Source organism: Pleurodeles waltl, chromosome 3_1 (genome assembly GCF_031143425.1).
Source record: "Pleurodeles waltl isolate 20211129_DDA chromosome 3_1, aPleWal1.hap1.20221129, whole genome shotgun sequence".
Lineage (NCBI taxonomy): Eukaryota > Metazoa > Chordata > Amphibia > Caudata > Salamandridae > Pleurodeles > Pleurodeles waltl.
In genome coordinates this window covers 1,456,956,720-1,456,980,265 of record NC_090440.1, presented here as the reverse complement: position 1 = coordinate 1,456,980,265, position 23,546 = coordinate 1,456,956,720, and the positions used below count along the sequence as shown (strand labels likewise).

At 46.4% G+C, this 23,546-nt stretch overlaps 1 protein-coding gene across 3 annotated transcripts in view; it reads right to left on the bottom strand.

Moving 5' to 3' along the window:
- Positions 1-23,546, bottom strand: part of AHDC1 (AT-hook DNA binding motif containing 1) — a 300,426-nt gene that overhangs the window by 216,913 nt on the left and 59,967 nt on the right. Inside the window, exon 1 of one of the 3 annotated variants that reach the window (XM_069225032.1) lies at positions 4,791-4,831. The exons of the other annotated variants lie outside the window; for them this stretch is intronic. Within the exon in view, the coding sequence (XP_069081133.1) occupies positions 4,791-4,821 (31 nt within the window). The 5' untranslated portion in view covers positions 4,822-4,831. Of the gene's footprint in view, positions 1-4,790; positions 4,832-23,546 lie in introns of those variants that run through there. 3 annotated transcript variants of the gene reach the window in all.

The window sequence follows — 23,546 nt, the reverse complement described above, 5'->3', positions numbered from 1 at the left end:
GACATTACAAAGACTGCTCATCTCATGAGCCCAACACAAAAAATATAATCTAGATAACAGGACTCCGGTGAGAACGGACATGGTGAAGGCAGTTCGACTTGTGCCAAGTTCAAAAGAAAAATATGTCAACAGACTAAGAATGGTCGCGGCAAAGCACTCACACCTCTTTACCATGATTTCATTCGAAAAGCTCCTCGGAACAGGAACTAACAGCAGACTTTGTAGAGAGCCTATTCATTTCTTCAGAGATCTCATAATCCAGCCTCTGTAGATCCAGGTCTCCAAGTGAGAGAGGCTCAATCAAAACAATCCAGTAGAACACCCTGCCTCTTCTGGGCGGTTTAACTCACGCTGCACCTTCTACCACAGAGGGAAAGTCTGAGCAAGCCACAAGGGGTCATGGGGTAGAGGCTGCTAACATCATAATGCTGTTGTTTGCTCCCTTGGAAAGAAGAGACAACACTGGAGCCAGTTTACCACAAGAAGCATTCATTATAGAGGACTACGGCAGGGCAGTCTATACGGAGGCACATACTCAAACCGGGAACTGCAAGTATGAAACCCTGAGCTCCGCCAGTATTCCCTGAAGTAGGGACAGATCGCCTTTCATGCTTGACACAGATGAGCGTCACCAGAGGTCGGATTAGGGTGAGCCTCTGCTGGGTCAGTATAGTTAGTATACAGGCCAAATCCTGGAAGCAGGCTTGAATGCAACTTTTCCACCCAAGAATAGCTTCCTGGGGTTGCTGTGCAAGTTGTCAGGTACATTCTCCTCCCCGGAAACATGTTGACCCTGAGATAGCTGAACTCCTCTTCGAACTGTCCGTGATCTTATCTTTATCAGTGGGTCTGAATGGATTGAAAGCAATGACCATAACCTGGGTAGCAAGGCAGGGCAGGGAAAAGTCACTGTGATGCAGGCACCAGTCCTGCAAGTGAGTGATGACCGCATACTAAGCACAACCGTATTCTTATTAATTAAAATACAGATTTCCTATTCCGAAATGTACCCCATCTAACAAAAGATACCTAATCTAACAGATTATATATATATATATATATATATATATATATATATATATAAATGGGTTGTGAATAATCACAACAGCTCTACATTTTGAAAAACGATGAAAGGAGTCCGCTCTTTGTCTAATAGAGTCAGAGGTCATATAGCCGAGGCCACTCAGAACTACTACTTTAGATGGCTGCCTGCAACTAGGTGGACTTGAGATGTAGATTTACTTGCACCTCAACAAATACAGCACAGCCTGGAGGATTTAGGATTCAATGAAGAGCTTATGCTTTGATAAAACTGTGCTAAGCATACCAGGCAGTGCCGATTGGAGATACAAAGGAATAACAGTCTACAACTACCCTACAAATAAATCGTGGCTAATAAGTGCTTTTTGGTACAAAGGCAAATATACCTTAAGACAACGCAGGCCTGTGTATGGCATACTCTTAATACCGTCTAAAAGGCCTGATCTACTAGTTGTCTGATGTACACCAATGTGGGTGTGCAATTCACTGCTTCACCACTAAAGCATACTGGAAAGGAAATTCGTTTTCTGTCACCAACATGTAGAGATATGACGCAAAAACATGGCTGCCCTAAAAAAAAAATCCTGTAAATGGTAGTCCTCCAACCAAGCTTAGACTTAAGAAAACCAATGTGGTGTTTCAAGAGAAACGACTGGTATTGACAATGTCAACAGTTTGGGTTTCTAAATGACACAAAGCCTCTTTACTTATTCATTTATATAAATGTATTTTGTATTTTTTTTAATTTAGTTGTGCACAACTAAGCCTTTTAGGGCTCCTGAAGAGATTCTAGCAAAAAGGAAAATTATAACGCAAATCATCTACCACTAATGTTGTAATCCAAGGGGTAATCAACACCAAAATCCTTGCTTGCAAAACTAATCTGTGAGATTTCATAAAACAAAATATGTCTGCAGGCGTCAATACAGAGTAATAACCCACCCTCAAAGGCCAATTGGTTTTACCATCTGTTTCATAATAAATAACTCAAATCTATAGCCACTGTTGTAACTTTTCGTAATAAACAAATCGGTCCAATGACATCTGAAGTAACTCCATAATGAACCAATCAGGATTATAATCTGTTTCACTGGCTTGTCCCCATAACCATTTAAACCCATAGTATTGAGCATAAACTTTCCCTCAAGGTAACCATCAGGTACACTGTAATAAAATTACAACTACTTACATAATTCCAGTTGCCAGCATAATACACAATCCCTTCTAGAAGGGCCTAAAAAAAGATTGTCATATTGAGTAACTTCTATGCCCACAGTGAGTGGATCATCAACTCCAAAATACTTGCCCACTAGGTAAAATGTGAGATTTCACAAAACAAACCACTTGTCTTGGGCTCTAGTATAGTGTAACAACAATCCCCCATTTGAAGTCTACGTTTTCACAAGTAAATTCAGCCTAATGGACATGTCATAACCTTGCATACCAAAGAGTTTAAGAAATATGACATACCTTTCCCCCAATTAACCAATTAGACCTACAGCCGTTATCGTTCTTTTGATACCATAAACATAGGCCTAGGGAAGTGTACATAAGCCGGGGACCATTATGGCTATCGATGGTTATAAAACTGCGAATATGGACACATTTACAGTTGGCAAAACAACCCCTCTCAAAATAACTTAACAAGAAATATCACAGTGATAATCTTTACATCCACCTGCCCCACACACCTTTTGGTTTGTCTTAGAGGTGAAAGGGGTAGTGGACCATAATCCATAAATAAATCTGACTTGCTGCCTTTGTCACCACTTTTTATAACAGATCAGACCTATGGTATCAGAGACAACTTTTCCCAGTCAACCGATCAGCCCTATAGCCTTTTTCAGTGAGCTGTCATCATAAACGTGTGTTGTGTATTTAGCACAAGCTTTCCCACAAGGTAAGCATCTGACAGTGTCAAAAAAATTAGAAATATATACTAAATTGCATCTGGCAAAGCAAAGCAATACCTCTAAGAGATCCTAGAGGATTACCGCAGTGAAATCTTCTATCCCTACTGTTTGTCTTTTAGGGCGCCAAAACCATTCCATACTACTGCAATCTGGGAGATTCCATCGTAATGAAAAACCCTTGAGCAGGCTTTAATATGCAATAACAATCCACCCTCAAATGTCTTTTGACTTGAAAAAAAATGATCTTCACAATAAATTTCGCAGGCCTCCGGCGTTTAACACAACTTTACATACACAGATCCGGCACAATGCCCTAACTAGTGTGGCCTGACAATACCCAACAAAATCTTACTACGCTGTGCATAAGATTTGCCAACAAGGCAAAAGGCGCAATGTGGACATTCTTTTTCAATGGAAGCACAGAACTTCTTCTCAATCAAATGGTATACTCAAGACAATCAACATGTGGGTGGGGCCTCAGGCCCCCTCTCAAACGTCCTTCCGAAAGCTGTTTTTTCCCGTTGACCACTAGCCGGTAGCTGTTACCCAGAGCTAAAAGGGTGCCTATTCAGAGGCATTTTCAGACTAGGTTAAGAAAGCAGCTGAGGAGACTCGACTGGTCTCGTTAAGATAAGAACAGCCACTACAACCCAAATTCAGTAAAACTATGTGAACATCCTGGCCTATATTAATTAAAATTGTATTTAGTATAATTATACCATGTTGAACATGCTATTCTATATGGTGGCCGTCACTCGCTCGTCCACGCGCACCACCATCCTCGGCGCCCGCCGTTACTGATGTACATGGCCTCGTTTCCTCTTGGCCTTTTTGCTTCCGGCGTCACATCCACGCCGAACTGAATCAGCTGTCAGGCGTAGCCAAGGGCGCGCTACAGAAATAAAACAAACAAGAGGGCACATGGCTTCCCGGGCAGCAGACCTTTACGATGTCCTATACCGCCACCAAGAGGCGGCGAGCAGCCGCGACAGCACAGCCCGCACCGTGGGCCGCTTCACTTGTGTTGGCAGAAGGCTACAACACTCGTTCCCCGATAGTAGTGCACACACTGCAGAGACTAGGTCCAAAGACAAGCCTATACTCGCTGACCGGTGCAACGGCCACCTTACAAAAATCTTCCATAAATTAACGAGGAATTAAAAGGGGCTGTCGGAGACAGGCAGTGTAGATCGCGTGTTGACTGAAATGCTGGAGCCCGTCGGGCCTGGGACAAGACATTCTCATGACAGGTTGACGCGACACACACGAATGCAATACGGAAATGGGGTGCTGCCAATAACAGCGACAAACCGCCCATAGGGTCCCTGACAGGCGCGTGCTTACTACGGCATCGGATGCAGCGTGAGAGAAACGGCGATAATGAAGGAGCGTAACGGATAAAGGTTCTTCAGAGTAAAACTATTACGCAAGAGTGGCCGGTGAGCTGAGCAGCAAAGGTGTGTCGGTGACTCCGACGGGCCGTCACCACGAAAGGCGCACCGTCCTATGGACTGGCAGCCCTAATCCCACCATTTTTGACCAACCAGCCCCCGACATCGCCAACACCCACAGGCCCCCAGTGGCCCATCTGTGCTACGTATGTACAAACTAGCTAGCCTGTAGTATTATGCACTGTACCCAGGTTGTAAGTACCCCTTCGCGTGATTTTGAACCCGGAAGAGGACTGCAGCATACGTGGATGCACCTGCACTGTGTATGTATAAAAACGGTTATGTGTAAGATGTCATAAGATGGTACCAACCTGCCCTATGAATGTAAAGGGTACGGGTTATCACGCCAGTGAAGACGGCTGAAATAAACAAAATGCCCGCCTACCTTCCTGCAGTGTGCATACCGTGCAGTACATGGCTCTCGTGCCCCCGGAAGGGATGCAGGTCAGACAACACCAACAACATACAGTCAGGCAATTTGTGTCGCGACTTTGCACTGCCTTGGAGGTGTCTGAGGATTGCAGCCCCCTGGTTACCCGACACTTCTCCTCAAGGTAACCACCTAGGGTACAGAGTGCGGTCGCACTCCCGCACCTCTCAGACCTTGGGGCCGGGTGATCGGTAACAGGGGCGGGGGCGGCTCCTTTCTCTCATTAAGCTGAGGTTATACCGTCGGGTACAGCACCGAGGGCCGGAGCCTGCGGGGACGCGGGAGCGGCTGCATCTGGACGGCTGTGCCCTTCCTTGACCCCGCCAGAGCTCCAGCTGAGATCAGAGACCCCTCCTCCTCCAGATCCAGTTTCCCTGCTGCTGGAGTTCGGGGAGGCAGCGGCTCTTCATCTCCGCGGGGACAAGGCCCGGCTCGGCGCATTCCGGACACATTAACCGGTTCTACCCCGCCCTGCCGGGCCAGGAAGCCGCTCCCGGCGGAGGTAGGGCTGAGGGAGTGAGGTCAGCCTGACAGAGAAGCGAGGCAGAGGTTTCCTTCACAGATCATTGGCAGGGTTGGCGACAACAGTCTTGGGACTTCTAGGCCAAGCTGAGAGGGGCAACAGCGAGGCTAAAAGGAGCCCTAAACTACAAGACGACCACTGCACGCACAGATCCCACGGCGATGAGAAAATAATACCAAAAGGGTGACCAGATTGTGTAAATAGTGGAATGTCCCAGTTTTTCTAACATAGAAGTAGGACTATATTTTGCACTGATTGAGGGTCACAGGGACTGGGGTGCTGACCAACACAGGAAATAGTCAATATGGTACTATGGTGAATTAAGTGCAACATTTACTTTTATGATTAACTGTGTTAATCAAACTGATATCGGATAAGCGTTAATGATAAATTTTGCACCAAAATACAGAAAAACTTGCCTCCCTCTGGTCTTCTCTCTCTGAAAGCTAGGATGTGCGGAGTCTTTTTGGTGATAGAACATGGAGATATGCACAAGGATCCATAAACATGAATTTGCCGTTGCTACAATATAGGCCGGAAAATAAAACATACAGGACCTCTTTGTGAAACGTGACTTAACATTAAATAAGTTCCAACTTTTCACAATTTAAACGAAAAGAGGGCAGTGTTTTCATTAAATAGCCCCTCTCCCACTTGTGATAAAGTTAAGGGGAAAGCTCACGAGCTTGGCCATCACCCGTGTCTCTTGTTGCTATGTAGCCCCTTTTTACATCCTACTGTGCTGCTTCAGTAAGAAACTACAGCAGGGGTTTCTTAAATATGGCAAAAATACCTTTTAATCCCCATAGTCATTTAACAAGGGATGGCCAAGATGGAATGCCAGCCTGCTCTAGTTGAAATGTAATGTGCACGCGTACCCATCCCTTCGCCAAAACCGGGACATTTTTCAGTTTTTATTTAAACTCCGGATGACAGGTCAGTCCACAAAAAAACTGGGACTATCCGGAGAAATCTGGGACGTCTGGTCATCCTAATGACCAGGTGACACTCACAGACCAGCAACTGGGGTGGAGAGTCCAGGCCTGCGTGAGTCTTCACCCACAGGCCTACATAGGTGGACTATACAGGCCTGGCTGAGCCTCCGCTCCCACACATGCAGATGTTGTGAGTACAGTACAGGCTCCCAGGCCAGCAGTAGCGGCGAAGAGTAGTTTTGTTGCTTTATTCACAGATCTGCAGCATGGGTGGTGAGTCTTGGCCGGTGGCTTCGCTGACAGACCCGAAGTAAGAGTGAAAAGTACAGGGTTGGCTCCTCATTCACAGACCAGTAGATGTGAGTGCACAGCTTCATTCACTGATCTTAAGGAAAGTACAGGGCTGGGGCTTCACTCACAGATCCAAAGGGTGAAGATCAGATAGCCGGGGCTTCACTCACACACACCCAGAGCCTCAAGCAGCCTCTAAGCAGAGATGGAAGACACAGGGCTGGCTTTTCCCTTCACATGGAAGAATACACGCCTTAGCCTCTAATCAAAGACCAGGAGGGGTGGCGAGAATAGGGCTGAAGCTATGCACAGAGACTTGCAGTAGGAGTGGAGATAACAGGACCGGAGCTTCTCTCGCAGACAAACAGCAGCTATGGAGAGTCCAAGCCGAGAGCTCCAGTCAAACTCAGAGCAGGTATAGAGTCAACGGTTCACCAGAGAGGCATGCTGAAAAGAACGGAGCTGGAGCTTCAACTCTGTTCCAAAGTAGGTTTTGGAAGTCTAAAGATGGCCCTTCACCCACAGACCCGCAGGGGTGAGTCCGGCTTTAGGTTTCAGGTCCGGGTACACGCATACGTGGGAAACGTTGCTTAGAACAGAATGCACATGATGGGGCTGCTCGGCCTGCCTTGGTAGAAGTCTACATTCGTTGGGGACTCAGACGAGTGTTGTTAGTTGACAAAGTTGTTAACTGACAAAAAAAGGTGATGGGTAGAATGCTTGAATGAATCCCAACCTCTGGTAATTACTGGGTCATATTTGAGGCCATCGTTTTTATGCCCTGCCTTCTACCTCAGACAGAAATTAGCCCCTTCTCCATTTGGTACAATAGAGTCTGAATTGCCAGGCCATGGTAATGTAAACGGGAACACAAGCAACCTTAGACCGGTTTTGCCCTAGGTAGGCCCAATCAGTCAGGTATAGCTAGAGTCAAATGGCACAGTGAGCACGGGACCAATGGCTGGGCATACCGCACTAAGGATGTCACACTGAGGATTAAAGGAATAACAGCGCAGCTCCCAGTCTTGTCCTGCAGTGTCAGTATTAGGACAGCACCTTCACTGTGGGGTCAAGTGAGGTTTTTTTTGTTTGTTTTTTTAAAACATACTTCAGAAAACTTTCCTATTGTGCATCAAGGTAGATGCATCAGTAAATAAAATAAGCACATAATAATCAAATAACACACACTGAAAATTTTAAATTTACTTCATTTGCCTTGCAGTGATAGATGGAGAGCATTTCCCTTAATTCGGCTTAGCAGTGTTATAAGGGCAGATATTTCCTAGTTTCGACATGTCAGCAATGGAATAACACAACCATCATTACATAATTTCAAATAGTCCTGCAGTGTCAACAACATAATCACAATGTTGCCTGCGGTGCCAGCTTTAGAACATCAAGAATCCTTAAGTCCTACACTGTATTATTAGCCTTAGAACCATAACCTTCATAACTTGAAACTTGTTTCAGCAACTCCCTTAGAGTTGCCATGCTGTGTCAACACTATAGTACACCCTACGCTACACTGCAGGATCAAAACAGCACCTTTTCCAGTCCTGTCCTGCAGTATCAAGCTGTAGAGACCACCTAGGGCTATCAAAAGGTCAGGTGTTCCCTATGGCCAGGGTGCTGGATTCTTGGGTTTAAGAGAGAAAGCTGGGCCTTAGGTCTTCTACTCTCCCGTGGGGTAGGTCAGTCGAGCAGTCAATCTAGGTCATGTGAGGTCATGTGAAGCTTGAGTCAGACAGAGTAAACCACAGTTACACTACAGAAAAGGAATGATCAGTCAGAAGCATCTTGGAATTAAGGCACAGTAACAAATTATTAAGATCAACAGTTAAAGTCGCTAGGCTTAACAATTCAAGAAAATTTTTATTGGGGTCAGGGCCCAGTTCGGCTCTTCACAGGCTCATTCAGGCTTTGCTCCCGTGAACACTTCTCATAGGAAAGAATATGTGATCTTCATTTGCCAAGTAAAGTGCTTTGACACACAATGGTTCTTGTTCACGGTGTATAAACCAACAAACATAAATGGCTGGTTTCATCCTACTGGGTTTCAGCACCATGGATAAATCCGGAGCTCTCCAGAGTACTGAATGGCTTAATTTTAAGGTCTATGTAAGTGCCCCACTGATATGGTAGTTTGAAAGATACAGAGAGCAATGTCTGATGGAGCCCATGAGATTCTCACTACTAAGCTTCTCCCAAGAATTGCATAACACCTCCACTGAACTATAGTTTTTTTTCTTCCAAAACTAAACCTACATTTAATAAAGTTAATTTGGATGAAGTTAAAATATTTTAGACCTCCTACAGTACAACGGCCTATGTTAACTTGCAGCTAGGGTCACTTGTCACTACAGACTACTGGCATCCTTATGATAGAAGGGGTAAATTACTTGTTCAAATGTTAAACATGGGTTCGTACTCTAAACTCGGATAGGATAAAATAAAAAATTGGAGCACATGGACTGGTCCTCTGAACGTATGTGCAGGGGAAGCAGCTGGACCTCTCAATATCCAGGTAGAATAACAGGGCCATTCCTCTTATGGCCCTAGGACATTTTTTTTTTTTTAACAACAGCCAGGAGCCAGTCTGATTAAGTGGTCATGCAAGGGTTGACTGACTTGTAAGAGGCCAAGTGGATATCAAAGGGGAGATTTTCTGCTTATCATTAAAGGTCCATGATGGTGTAGGAAAGCCTTCTCCTGAAGCGATGTTCCCCTGGGCACACCCTTCATCTTGGCCAGCTGTTCTCCAGCTTCTATGAAATGGTTTGAGGGTACAGGGCACTCTGCACGGCTCCCTCAAGATCTCCTTTTGCCTGGGTTGTGTTCATTCACAGCTATCTGTAGGCAGAACAGCAAGCTGAATGCAGACCCACAAGATTGGCTTCAACAGAGACGCACAGTTCATTATCTAGGAAACACTGTAGGTGAAGTTACTTGGAGTCTTTCTATTCTTGTATTGGAACGTCATCCTTAATGCTCAGTTCATACCAGTTGGGCTGGAACTCACTATGAATTAAGTGAGATGGATTTATTCAAGTTTTGGCCACTGGCCAATCAGTTCAATGGGTATCTCTGCAGTTTTTTTCAAACTCTTAGGAACATCTGGGCTGGCTCGAGGGGAATGGTTTACCCGTGGCCTGCAGGCAGGAATTAATTAGAAGTTTCAAGAACACACCCATTTGATAGGGCATGTTTGCATGTCACACACATTCACTCATCGTACTCTATTAGGAAAGAAAATATATTCTAGTTATGGATCTTACCAGATTTTACAAAGGAAGGATCTCTCCCTTCTGGTAGAAGGGTGAGTGCGTGTCTGGGTATCTCCATAAACTACAACACCACAAGCACCAACCTTAGCCTCTTATTAGATCTTTACACCCTGAACAAAGCTAACATGTGCACCGTTTGTGTTCCCCCTTCTTCCAGGAGCAGCTTGGAGCCAAGCTGGCAACCACTGTCCCCAGGCTCCATGTGACGCTGTAATTGAATGCCACTGAACATGCTAAAACGATGACTTTCAAAGGAAAACAGAAAACAAATATCACAGCGAGGGACAGTTGGTCCAAATTATGTGGAACCTTTGCCCCCAAAGCAGGCATGAGAACAGCAGATTCTCTAATCCTTGCATCCACCTGACTCGTGCACTGTCAGCAGTGGTAGCCCACCCTCTTGGGCTGCGCTGCAGTGTTAGCATTGGATGAACAGCACATCCCGTGCCGTGTTTGCTTGCTATGTCAGCACTGCATACAGCTTCCCGAGTACCTCATTGAGGGGATAGCTTTGGCGCCTTCAAGTCTGGAAGTGTAATCACTGCATGCATGAAGAGAAGATGAAGACTACAGGTAGCTACGAGCAACCTATCTGCTAGCTAATATACACAGATTCCAACAAAAACCTATGCACAAGAAGCCTCTGCAGTACTGGGGAAAGTGAATTACCTGTGACAATATCTCTCACCATGTCTATCCTGAATAGATTCACTCTGTGGACCTATCGCTTGCTGTCAGCTAAGCTGGTGCTAGGGCCGTTTTGGCCACAGATTTTTGCTTTAAATAGGCTAACCATGCAGGAGAGGCTCTGTTAGACGGTAAGGGAACGTTCTCTTCCCTCCTCTGGTGCGCACTTTACAGTGCACAAGACTTACACTATTAGCCATCTAAAAGACGAGCACTGGGAGCTAGGCCCAGGCCCAGTATTTCAGACGACAGCAGTGGGGACAGGCCTGGGGTTTGTGACTCACTGCAGAGCTATAAACAGACTGCCGTGCACATGCACTTGTACAGGCAGGGCGCACAGATGCGGCTCGGATTACCAGTCCTTTGCCCACTGGCAGCTGCTCAGTGGAGCCTCTCTCCTCCCGACGCCGCGGTTTTCTACCTTCCCACATAGCTGGACCGCTCCTCTGGTCTTAGGCCGTCTCCGCCCATGCTTCTCATCTGGGAATGATATGCTCTGAATCAGGTCTGCGGCATTAACGAGTTAAGCCGTCACATGAAATACAGTTGGATACGTTCCCAACCATCAGTGCACCCCCATCTTAACACCATCCACCCCCCTGCTCTTTGTTACTCGAGGCACATTAGAGAGACATTTTAGTTGCTTGACACAGAATCGCTGAGGTGGACAGGAGCCATCTACTCACGGGTCTTTGGGTTTGGCCTTTGCGGAGGTCCTGGCTCTTAGCAGCTATTTTTCGTGTACCCGTGATGGATAGTCTTTGGACCAGAAAGGAGACATAGCGACCTAGTGCAGTCAATAAAAGTCTACGAAGGTAGAATCTTACAGCACGACTACCAGTGTGAAATAGCTGAATACACATAGGTGTTGCATCTCGAGCGGAGCCTGTTGGTTTGAGGAGTCTGAGCATCAGGTTTCACATCTGACCGGTGTGTGCAAGCTAGTAGTAATGCATGGTCCAAGTCCTGTTTAACAAATGCACTTTCTCCATATGATCTGTGATCTCTGCGACCTTATTATTCAGATTTACTTTAACCCCTCGCTCCTCGCACTGCTGCCAGTGCGTGGCCCCAAGGTTTGGTCCCAGTCCACAAGCTCACAGGCTGTCTCAATCCATTTCTCAGATCCCTTCTATGCTGCTGACGTTCGCATCTTATCAATCTCTCTTACAGTTCTACGCCGAGCACGTCCCCTATCTGCCACACGATACTGGATGCCTGCGGGATGCAAAATGCACACACATGCCAATGCCACCTACTTAATACTACCAGCTACCCTACTACATTCCCTTACCTCTTCCCCGCTGTATGGCAACCATGGGCGTAAACTGCCAGTGAAAGAATAGTTCTTAAATCCTATGATCTTAACAGTGAACACTTACAGGACAACCCTCTCACCACATGCAAAATCTGCCTGCCACGTCCTAACTTTTCCAGGACCCTGGTCGTGGCCCTCGCCCAGACCCAGCTAGCCTACAGTGTCCTCACGGGTGCCCTCCACCACTTCTCTCACCTGACCGAAAGAGTGTGAATCCTCACTATGACCCCATCTTCTTCTCAAATACACCTCTACTCGAATTAGCCAGTCTGTCTCCATGTGCTATACTTATTTACTCTAGTATTTATATCAGTCAACATACCTGTCTTTTGTTTAGCTTGAGCAGACTCTCTTGGTACACCTCTGGTTGACCAATGATGCCCAAGAGCTGTCATGGTTCTAGCCATCTTCACATCACTCCACAGAGACCACCTCTTAAAACGAAACTAGACCAGTGCCCTCGTCTCCACAACAGAGAATGTTACTTGGCTAGAGTACAGCAGGAACAGGCTCTCGGCATCCCAAGACATATGAGGCAAATGACCAAATCAACGTCTAATATATCAGGACTTGTTTGCCTTATATTTCTATGTGCTATTTAATGAAACATCTGCACTCGATTTCTGGTTTACATGCACACAAATAGAAATACCCCACTCCTTCTTCCACGTGTTTCCTAATGCTTCTTGTGCATCCTCCCGCACTCACAGCTGTGCACTTCCCGTTTACACACACACACACACACACACACACACAATCCATCTTTTGAGAAGGCTTCTTGGGACATGCTGTCAATGATGAAATATCCCTCAATGAATTCTCTGGGTACCTCCAAGTCTTTAGGCCCCATGCATTAACCGCCTTGCTAAGCACCCCCTTCTTTTCATTCCCTTTGTGTATCTATGCCCCATATCCTTGTGAGTCTCCCTTCCCCATGGCACATATACCACTGTATTACCTTACTGATGCCCGTGAACTCTTTCCTTTCATATACACAATCTTCTCAGGTGCTTCCCTCATCAGTGTTGATTTGAATCGCCACCAAAAACAACTCTTGCCAACTCCCCCCCACCCCCCTCCCTCCCTCTCAGGTGCTTCCCTCATCAGTGTTGATTTGAATCGCCACCAAAAACAACTCTTGTCAACCCCCCCAGACCCCCCCAGGGTCCTCCTCGGCTATTTTACTACACATTAGTAAGAGCACTTCCCGGCAAGGTCTGTCTTCCTACCTACCTTTTTAGGTCTCGGCTAGAGCCTGCCCACAGGTTTACCATTTACTCCCTTCAACGTTCCTCTCGTGTCCTTTGTTCCCGTTTGTCTTTGGCGATCTAGGTTACTGGGAACCCGGAGGGAAATCTCCAGTCTCTGAAATACCAGGAGGACGGGGGCAGCGGCTCCCCTAGACATTCTATTCATGGTCGGTCCACTCTGCCTGACAGGGACTGATTTTGTCCAGGACTATGAGCCTCGGTGCTTCACGCCGGTCAATCTGACCATGTCTCAGGTTTCCCGAGGCCTCTGCCCGAGGATAACTGCAGGATCGTCTGCCAAGCCAGAGGTGAGGCAGCCGATTGCCAAGCAGTGTACAGAGATTTAACCATGTGTGCGCGGTGCCTCGTCGGAGTGCGGGCCTGTGAGCGGCCAGGCGGCTGTGCGTGAGTCTGGGCTTGTCACAGACTGGTGAGCAAGTTAATCTGGGACTCCTTGACACGTGGAGCAGAATCACGATCCCGTAATGGAATCCATCAGTCTTCCTGTCCAGAGTGAGAACAAACTCTGTGTGCCGTGCCAGCGACCGAGGGAATAAATGCAGTGTGGGAAGGCACACCTCGGCCCGGACACTCATCTCACACTTGTGTATCGCATGATGTGGAGGGGCAGATGCCACGTATATCCGAGGCAGACTGTGCCCTACACTCAGGACAAGGCGTGGCAACCACATTCACATGCCAGACAGGTTCAGCCACGGATGTAGTTGACTGGGGTGCCAGACCAGTTATCAGCATGTCAAGGGGTGCCTGGAGGAGTCCTATAATGACATTCATAAGCATTACTGCACAATAGCGATAAGTCTTGCATTCTGGAACAGCCTCCACAGAACTCCAACATAGACTTGTTTGGGCATTGGGGAGGGGGATGAAGGGGGGGTGGTTTACAACACGAGATCTGGCACATCGTCATCATGTCCCAAAAATGGACTTTCACAAGCCATAAAGTTGAGCATGTAAAATTGACCAGAGACTCTCTGCCATTTTTCGAATTAGAAAATAATTAATTCTCAAGTCGTAATTATTGCACATTATAAAAAAAAATGAAAACTGCAATTTTTATTCCACATATTTGTATTTACATATTGCACAACGTCATTGTGAAATGTCTTGTGGACATAGCTAGATACTGGTTCTCCTAATCGTTTCCAATGGAGTCACAGCACACCATCCCACAGGGCCTTTCTCTGCTGACTGACTGATTTGGGCCCGTGTGAATCTCTGGTCCCTCCAAAATTTTCTTTCACAAAGCAAACTCACCCACTTCCTCAGAAGAGAGAGCGCGCGCTTGGACCAGCATAGCCCCCCAAAACAACCATGCTAAAGCCAACCCAAAAAGAGGCCTCCCCCCTCCGGTCCCCCACAGAGAGTCGGGCCTGGGCAACCAGGCCTGACCTTAGCCCCCTAGTGCAAGCACCATTTCCCACATCCCCTGGGCTGTGTAATGGAGTACCCCTGAAGACTAAGGACTATTGCTGTAGCGCACCTCCTCACTCTACACTATAGACTGAAGTACCACTACTCAGACATAAGATAAGACTTAGAAAAATCAAATCCATCTTGAATTTACTTCTGCTTTTTTTTCTGATGCCAGGTTTCTACTTGGTTTGTGGTTGAAGATGGCTCAGCCCCCACCAGCAAAATAAGTCAGGGAAACATAAGGCATTATCATAGCACTTGAAAGAATCCCATAACAAATAGCACGGTATTAAGCCACTCCATACTGGTACCAACTTAGAGGACGGGAGGGTTGAGAAAAGCAGGTGAACAGGTAAGATTGCACTGTTTTTAACATACTCTCGAGCCCCTGCTGCCCGCCCAGGCGACACTGAAACACATGAAAATATATTTATTTAAAAAAAATAAACAAAAAAAGGTTTATTTGCCGTTGGTGCTTCTACCTGGTCAGGTCCTGCCCGCACCGGGTCTGCGCGTCCTGACATTGCAGTGATGCCCCTTAACCCAGAAGACACGCTACTCTTCCAGCACTGCCAGCCTGATGGCTAGTGTGCTGTCAGCCGCACCCCAGCACCATCCCAACTGTGCACTTATGAGGTACAAACAAACTCCCAACTTGACCTGCTGTGGGCGGAAGTTGTCACGTTAGCACATTTTCTACAAAGGGATGCTACTTTTCATAACAAAAGCTTGTTTTGACGCCTTGTCAGGGGTAGTAAGCACTATATAATTACAATTAATATTCATGCCAACAATCGTGGACAATACATGCTCCCCGATTTTGGATTGACGATTGTAGCTGGCAGCTAGGCTGATACATCAGAGCTGTTCTTGGCATTCTGTCCAAGAGGACACAGAGGGAAAGGCTGGCATGAGAGGAGGACATTTGAGGGCCCGGGACTATTCCTCAGCTGGTACAAACGTCTCCTTTAATTTAAAAAAATGGTCTTGTTGGAGAAGCATGTGTCTTCAGAAATTGTTTGTATGGAACATGAAGAATTTGGTACCGCTTGTAAGATATTTTCTGATGTACTTTGAAATATAATAAATGTACATTGCTTTCCCAAAAACAGTGAATATATGTTTTTTCTTGTGTGGGATAAGAAGAGTCAATCACTGCCATTCATAATCTAAGATTATAAAAAAACTTCAACAGCGTGGCTGCAAAAATAATTGCACGCTCAAAGAAGCATAAGAGCATCCGTTGGTAGAAAAGGTCTCTGTGGAGCACCAAGGTTATACATAACGTGGACGGGAAAGTAGGCCTTTCGGGGACAGAGGAAGGGCGAGTAGGCCTGGGTGGAGTGCACAGAGTTCGACTGCGTGGAATTCCACGGAGTTGATTAAAAACTCTGTGGAATTCCGCAGAGGCGGAGTTCCGTGACCCACGGAGTCCTGAATGCGCCCGATCTCAGAAGCGCTGAGCAGGGTCAAGTCTGATTAGCCAGGCTAGACCTTGCTTAGCGCTTCCGAGATCGGGTGCATTCAGGAGAGGTCCGTAGAAGCTGCTATTTCAGGCCTTTTGTGCACCGGCCTAGCCTGTGTGCAGTGCACACAGGGCAGGACGGTGCAGAAGAAGCCTGAAATGGCAGATTTCACTGCCTACAGCCCAGACTTGAATTCAGGCCAGGGCCGGTTCAGTGCTTGTTTGTGCACCAGTGTGCAAAAACAATGAAAAAGAAGAGACAAGGACATACCTGGGTCTTCCAGTGGGTCGTCTTTTCTGGTCGTCCTCTCTGAGTCCGCAGTGGTTGCCTTCCTCAGCCCTCTGCTCCCGGGCTCCGGTGCGCACAGCAGGCCATAAATGGTTGAACTCAGCTCCTCTGGTGGGGCTAGCAGAGTTTTTGGATGAACTCCGCACTCCAAGTGTAGTGTGGAGTTTCAAAAACTCCATTAGCTCTGCTCTGCCAGCAGAGTGGAGCTCCTCGCACACCCCTACTGTGGAGTCAATGGAAAGGCAATATGGAGCCAGAGGGACTGAAGACATTAAATCATTGAAGAATTGTTGGGCCTACAGCTTACATTTCAAATAAAACACAGGTGACTATTGAAGATGGCCAAAATGTTTGCCTTGTTCAGTTTCCACTTTCACCAACTGATGAGCAGGCATTATTTGCTGGAATTAACCTGCAAGGCAGCAGGAAATATTTGCCTCACGGGGTGAATTTGAATAATGTTTATGAATTTTCATAAGTACCCACCCATCAGAAGAAGGATGTTTGCAGAATTTTGCTGTACCTCATAAAAGGACTGAAATTCACCGGGCTGCCTAGACCTGCTGTCTCATACTGCTCCATACTCTTCTGTTCTATAATATGTCCTACAGAGCCTGAAAGGCCACTTCTTTAATGAAGGCAGCAATCACTAGAGGCTCGGCTGCATTATGCATTCAATGGTCACAGGAGACAATGACATTATACCTTGCTGTAACGTTAGAGGAGTTCTGTTCTTCCTATAAGGTATCATTGTTCAGAAGGTGTCCCAGTTTCACTCATACCATGCGTTCATTGGGGTCGAGGAAGAAGGTGACTAGCAGCTATCTCAGCTCATGACAGCCGTCTGAAACATGTCTCAAAGCAGAAAGACAGCCTCAAGAAGTAGTGGAACCCAGGGGAACAACCAAACTCGGACATTCAATACCACTGACAATTCAATTCCTTACAGAGGTACTTACCACTGACAAGTGCACTAATGAGTAATGAGCGTTGCTTTAAGAGGAAAACAACATAATCAGCAATTTTTAACTGATGTGAGGATCCCACGAGAAATGGCTGAGAGAAAGGCAATATAACCACTGATTCAGAAAAATTTGCAAATTACTGAGTTGTGGTTGAGGACGATGATAACACCAGTGATTCTGGATAACTTGAACTTCTCTAACGTATGACAGGACGTCTGGTTGGGGAAAATTCAACATAATGAGCAATTCTGGAGAGCTGCTCTACTGCTATCTGGAAAGGAAGAACGAGGAAAAAGACAACGTGGGCAGAGATTCTGGAAGGCTGCTCCAATTCCTAGTGGGACTGTAGGTCCTCAGACCCCACATCATTCTTGGTGAAAAAGGAGAGACTAAAATGCAGCCTTGTTTACCTTCACACAATGAAAACTGATGATGCTGTACCAGATTTACTGAAATGATCCCTGAACTTCTAATGGACATGTACTATGACAAACTTAGGGCACAGCACAATCAAATGGACTACATGACTAGAGAATGAGTTCACTTGTGGCTACCAGATCCTTTCACTGCAGAGCAGAGATTCTACTGAACGTTGTTACCCACCTGACACCGTTGTAAATTCCCTCTTGTGGGATATGTCTTAAGAAGACAGAAAAGCCAAGATGGAGATCACAAAACTTAAAAAAAAAAAAAAAAAAAAAAAGTAGCAGTCAAGAAAAGAAAAGTGTGCTCCCACCACAATTTCCCTGTAAGTAGGGCTGGGCTTTAACAGCCAAAACTGGTCTCAAGTAGATAAAAATAAAATGAGAGTTCAGAACCAGGTTCCAACACCAAGGAAAGGGCGTAATGTCATTAAAACGTCTAGAACAATCTTTAATAGAAAGAGTGAAAGAAGCTTAGCCAATTAAAAAAGATACTAAATGGAGGTTGGCAGCAAACACCGAAGAAGGGTCTTCCAGAAGCAAACACCACTTCAAAAAATGAAACCAGCAAAAAGGTGAATTCAAGGTCTTGAATGCACAACTCGGGCAACATTTGTCCTACTTAATAATAAAAATGTGTTTTTATCCAAGACAGTTCAAACTTCTCTCATCAAGTCATTCGGCTCAAACATCCAGCCGTTTATATTCCTAAACTACCACCATAATTTGAAAAACAAGGCTGTCAAAGGATCTGGGATTACTCATTAAAGCTACACAGAGATGGAAGTGGCCTAGCTGGTAACAGGCGATCTATAAGCCACTTTTAGGAACCACATCGATTGCGCTCATGCTTTGGGTATCAAGATCACTTAGGCAGCAGGAACCCTACTTTTCGATACTATCTTATCAGCAGTACCAGTGAAAAGTATACAATATGTGTCAAGTTAAGTGACTGCAGAGGAGAGAATGGTCATGTATTTTGCCCGATCATACAAAATGTGCATTTTACATTCTTTGGCTACAAAGGGGCATCTGTAAGCTCTGAAAGGGTCAACGTTTCCATAAGGTTTACCACCAACATGCTTCAAATGTGACTGAGAACCCTGTCGAAAAAGTAAAAGGTACCTGTGCTTGCAAAAAGCTAAACTCCCTTGAAATGTCGATGAAGAGGGTCCAAGAACTAAAATCGCAAACAGCTGAAATTGTAATCGCAAACAGCTGAAGCTGTAATCACCAACCCTGGTGGCCGGCTCCTATACTGTGGGGCAAGCATCTTCTGTGTCACCAACCCTGGTGGACAGGCTCCCATAGTGTGGGGCAAGCACGTGCCCAACCAACTGAACAACATCCTTAAAAAAACGAAATTTACAAAGGAATGTCCATTCCAACTCACATGGTAGTGGCCAATGTTTAATAACAGATGCCATAAGAAAGACATTTCTTTTTCATCTAGTTTAATTCTTCTCCTGTTCACCTCGACTGACATAAAACTGGGTCCCTGCAGCAATCATTTTTTCAAAACAACATTCTATGATTCTCTGTGGCCATGACTTGCACAAATTGCGTGTTACGTGTTGCCCTCCAGGTGGGTCCTACTTGAAATTAAGCTCTACCCCTTGCCTTAAACGCTTGTCTGCAAACCGGGTGTAGGCCGAGCAAAATGACGTCAACATAATTCAACAGTCTGCCCAGTGCCCGAGTGTGAAGCTGTCCGATACCTGGGCCCAGCCATGCCACAGAGGAGGCCAGCCTATACTTATCAGGCATCCTCAAAAGAACAACTGAATAAAGGCCCTGACTGGCAGACACCATCATCCTGTAATCCCCTCTGCCTGTGGCAGGCATCCTGTCCAGCTGTGGCATCCAGTCAGTGTCTGTGAACCCCCAGCCCCCACTCCGACGCTGTTGAGAAGCCTGTGCCCCACCATTAGTTACGGCGTGTAAGAACGCGATGTGTCTACTTTGTGTGAAGACTGGGAAACTCTAGTGTGTGTGTGTGTGTGTGTGTGTGTGTGTGTGTGTGTGGTGTGTATGTGGAGAGAGACACAGAAACACTGCATTCCTGCCCCGAATAAGAAAAAAACTCTTTATGCATGTTTTTACGTCCCTTATATCCAGGGACATGTGCCTTTTTAATGATAAAGTGGAAGCAGCTTGCTTGAACCACAAAAATCCTAGACTCACCAGCACAGAGTGCTTTAGGTGTGCCAGCCCCACAACCTACCCACAGCGCTTCGATCGCACAGACATCTTTCTTCTTCTTTGGTCAACCGCCAAGACACAATGTTAGGCCTTGTCAAAGCACCTCTGCCAAAATACGTAGCAGTACTGTTCTGGAGTGGTGGCACTACTCTGTGCTCACAGCATTTCTGTAAACAATCCAATCACACACATGTGGTGGACATAAACCTATCAATTTTTAACTCCAACACACTGCTCAAGATTCCAAGATGAAACTGACATGGTCTCCTGGAAAGGTTTTCCTTGAGAAAGATCAACAGTTGATCATTTGAGAAGCAGTCTTGTTATAATGTGCCTTTTGACCGCACACAGGCATTTCAAAATATTTTAGTTTATACAACCTCACGTGTTCATATCTAAAAGTGACAGATTTTAATATTGATAAAGGTTTTACTACTGAAGGGGGCGCAGAGTGATCTCACAAATGTGCATCGTTTTCTTAACTCTCCAAGGGTCTTAGGCCATGATTGCAGACATTTCAAATGCTAGCTGTGCAGAGCAGTGAAGGCTCGGTCACCTCTGGGGTGATTTTTAGCCCATAACAGACAAGCTCCCATCAAGGCTCCTTTGTTAGCCACTACGATGGTATTTAACAATTAAAACCCTGAGAGCAGTAAAGAGTGTCAACAGAGGTTCTCCTAAGTGGATCAGGTCCTATCCCCTCCAGCAAAAACTCCTCTGCTATGGCCACCAGAGACTAAAATGTACTTCTTAAGCCAGGACTTTGGTCTGACATTTCTCTAAACCTATAGCTCCACGTGCTGTTCTCAGCCCATATTATAATCTCTTGTCACTATACAGATCATGAGGACTGCTGGGGGAGGTGATGGCGAGCAAAGGACTGAAACAAGCTTTTCCACAGATACCTACCATCTTCTTGATGCTCACAAAGAACTTGTTCAACTCAAATACGTACTATTGAAGTAGGACTTGTCATATTGGTACATTTAGTAAAGAAGCCTTTATCCACCTTCATCACTCCAAAGAGCATCCTCATACCCCAGGCATGATATGCATTAGTAGTGGTAGGAAGCTAGCTGAACTCAAAGGTTGTGTACAAAAACAGCCTTTGTTTTAGATTCCCAAGAATGCCAGCTCAAGTGCCTCCTTAAAGTCCAACACATGGCTTGTTGGCCAACTAAAGAGGTGATTACCTGCCTTTCTGGGGAGCCTCCAGTGACTCCCAGACAGAACCAAATTCAGAATCTTATGCAGGGGGTCCAATAAATGATAAACTGGGCAGGATCGCACTCTCGTCTCCCCCAACCCACTGGGCAAAATTATTCTTATAAGGAGTCATAACCTCCTGTACTCATTGACTACACCTGACCAATCGTTGTAAAGACATGAATCAATGACTGTCATGCTACAGCCCAACCACAGACCTCCTACATGATGTTCTAACTAAAAGGACACAAAAGGAATTAAAAGGCGCTGTAAAATTGGGGCACCAAAAAGCAAATCTATACGAATTGCGAAATCTGCTCCTAAGGGGGGGGGGGAAGGGTGCTCACTGCTGGAGAATATGTTGCTCGGATATGGAGTTGGCGGTGGCTTTGAAATGAAATATCATCTGTGTCCTTAGCCAGAGGCCAAGAATGCCAGCGTTACAAAACGACAGTCTCGCTGTTTTCCGGGGCTGGAAGTCAGTGATCGAACTTTATTTTAATAGGGAGGTGAGCAAAGCACAGATTGCCACCGACTGAAATACACATATAAACAGGGATATCAAAATAAACTAAAACCGCCACCTCTTTTCACCCAAGTAACACAGACACCTCAAAGCACCACTCTTTCCTCAGGAGAGAAAGCTTAGACTATTATTTCGAATTTGAAAGACTCATTTCAAGGATTGGAAATCTTTCCTCACCAGCTACCCCCAAAAGGATGGCGGTCAAACCCTTCAGCCTGATGGAATGTCAAAGCCTGCTCGGATGCAGATGCGCAGAGACCGAAAGGGAGATATAGAGAGCTTTGACCACACTGGTAAGGCAGGTCCGACTGCCAGAGGCATCGACCTGTACAAAGGTCAGGCCACCTCTGATCGCACCCCTCCTTCCCTCGCCCCACTTTCAGGGAGTCACTCTCCTCTCTGCCCAAACCTCGGCTGGTCCTTTTACGTCCCACACCTGCTCCCTAGCCCAGGAATGAGCGAGTCTCCGCAGCCCTTGGGGGAGTTGCTGTGAGCTGAGCTATGTCTGCACGCAGAAACAAAGACCAAGTCTGTTTAAGGGCACTGATGCCTTCAAGGAGGTGGAGGAGGAGCGAGGGGGGGGGGGGGGGGGGGGCTCGTTCACTTGACAAGTGAGTGGAGGAATAGCAACGGAGTTGTGAGGCTTGTCAGCAAGCATTAAACTCCTAGGCAGGAGGCAATGAATTTAGCACTTTACAAATGCGGCACGGAACAGCCTCAAAGGGATAAACAAACCTCCGCGTGTCACTGTGCCCGTGCGTGGAAAATGGCATTTGTGCAGAAGCACAAAAGCCAGCCCTTGTGTACGAGCCCCCAACCTGTTAACTGTGCGTGCGCCTGTGCCTCCGGTGTTTGAGTGTTACTCTGCACTGTATTATACTGTACCATTTCTACTTCTCCTGCCACTCTACACAGGGCTCTGGAGCCCTAGCCTACAAGGAAGCGTGTTGGGTGTGCGGATGGAGGGTAGATTTCGTGGTATTTTGATCCTACGTGCGAAACTCTTCCATCTCCTGAGTGATGTCTACCTAAGTGCTGTTATCGTGTAAGGGCATACAACTTAGCAGTGAGGTTGAGGAATCATGAGAGAGGCGCGCAGTGAATGGTTTTCAGTAAGGTGGAAGCTATGAGCAGCTCTGCGGGACCATTTATGCATTTCTTACTATCATAGTCTACCTAGCTGAATATTGCACTCGGTTCTTCAAACTTCAACAACCTCCCTGAATCCAGCGCAGACACCCTGGCTCCTCTTTAAGTCAACAAAGCCACGAGAACCAGACCGCAAGGATCCTGGTACATGGAAGAGCTCAGGCTCACAAACACCACTACAAGCAACTTGAAAGCAGATGGAGACAAAGACAGGATGACACCAACAAGAGTTCCTATAAAACCGCTTGCAGATGCTACCATTAGCACATCAGGGCCACTAAACACTCCAAGCTGACCAACCACATCGAAAGCAGCACCGGGAACCTCTTCACCATAGTGTAAGACTGCACCTACTCAGCAGCAAGCTCCACCTGCGGAACACCCCCTTCCAGGAACTCTGCACTCAGCTGTCCCCATTCTTCAGCAACAAGATCGCCAGCATCTACGACAACCTCTAGCCTCAACTGGCTCCTTCCACCCTCACAGCCCTCAAACCCATCTCAACCATGACCCAAAGGACCACCATTACCCAGAGGACCACCCTGACCATCTGGCCCTCCATCACCACTCACAAAACAGCAACAACCATGAAGTCCATACACTCCGGGGCACTGTCTTCATCAAAGGACTAGACCTCTACAGCGCAGCACCACCCCACTCTCTCTCTCCCACCACATCTCAATACTGAATGACTCAATCATCACAGCCTCCTACCCAAATGCCTGGAAACATGCTCAAATACTCCATCTCCTCAAAACACTC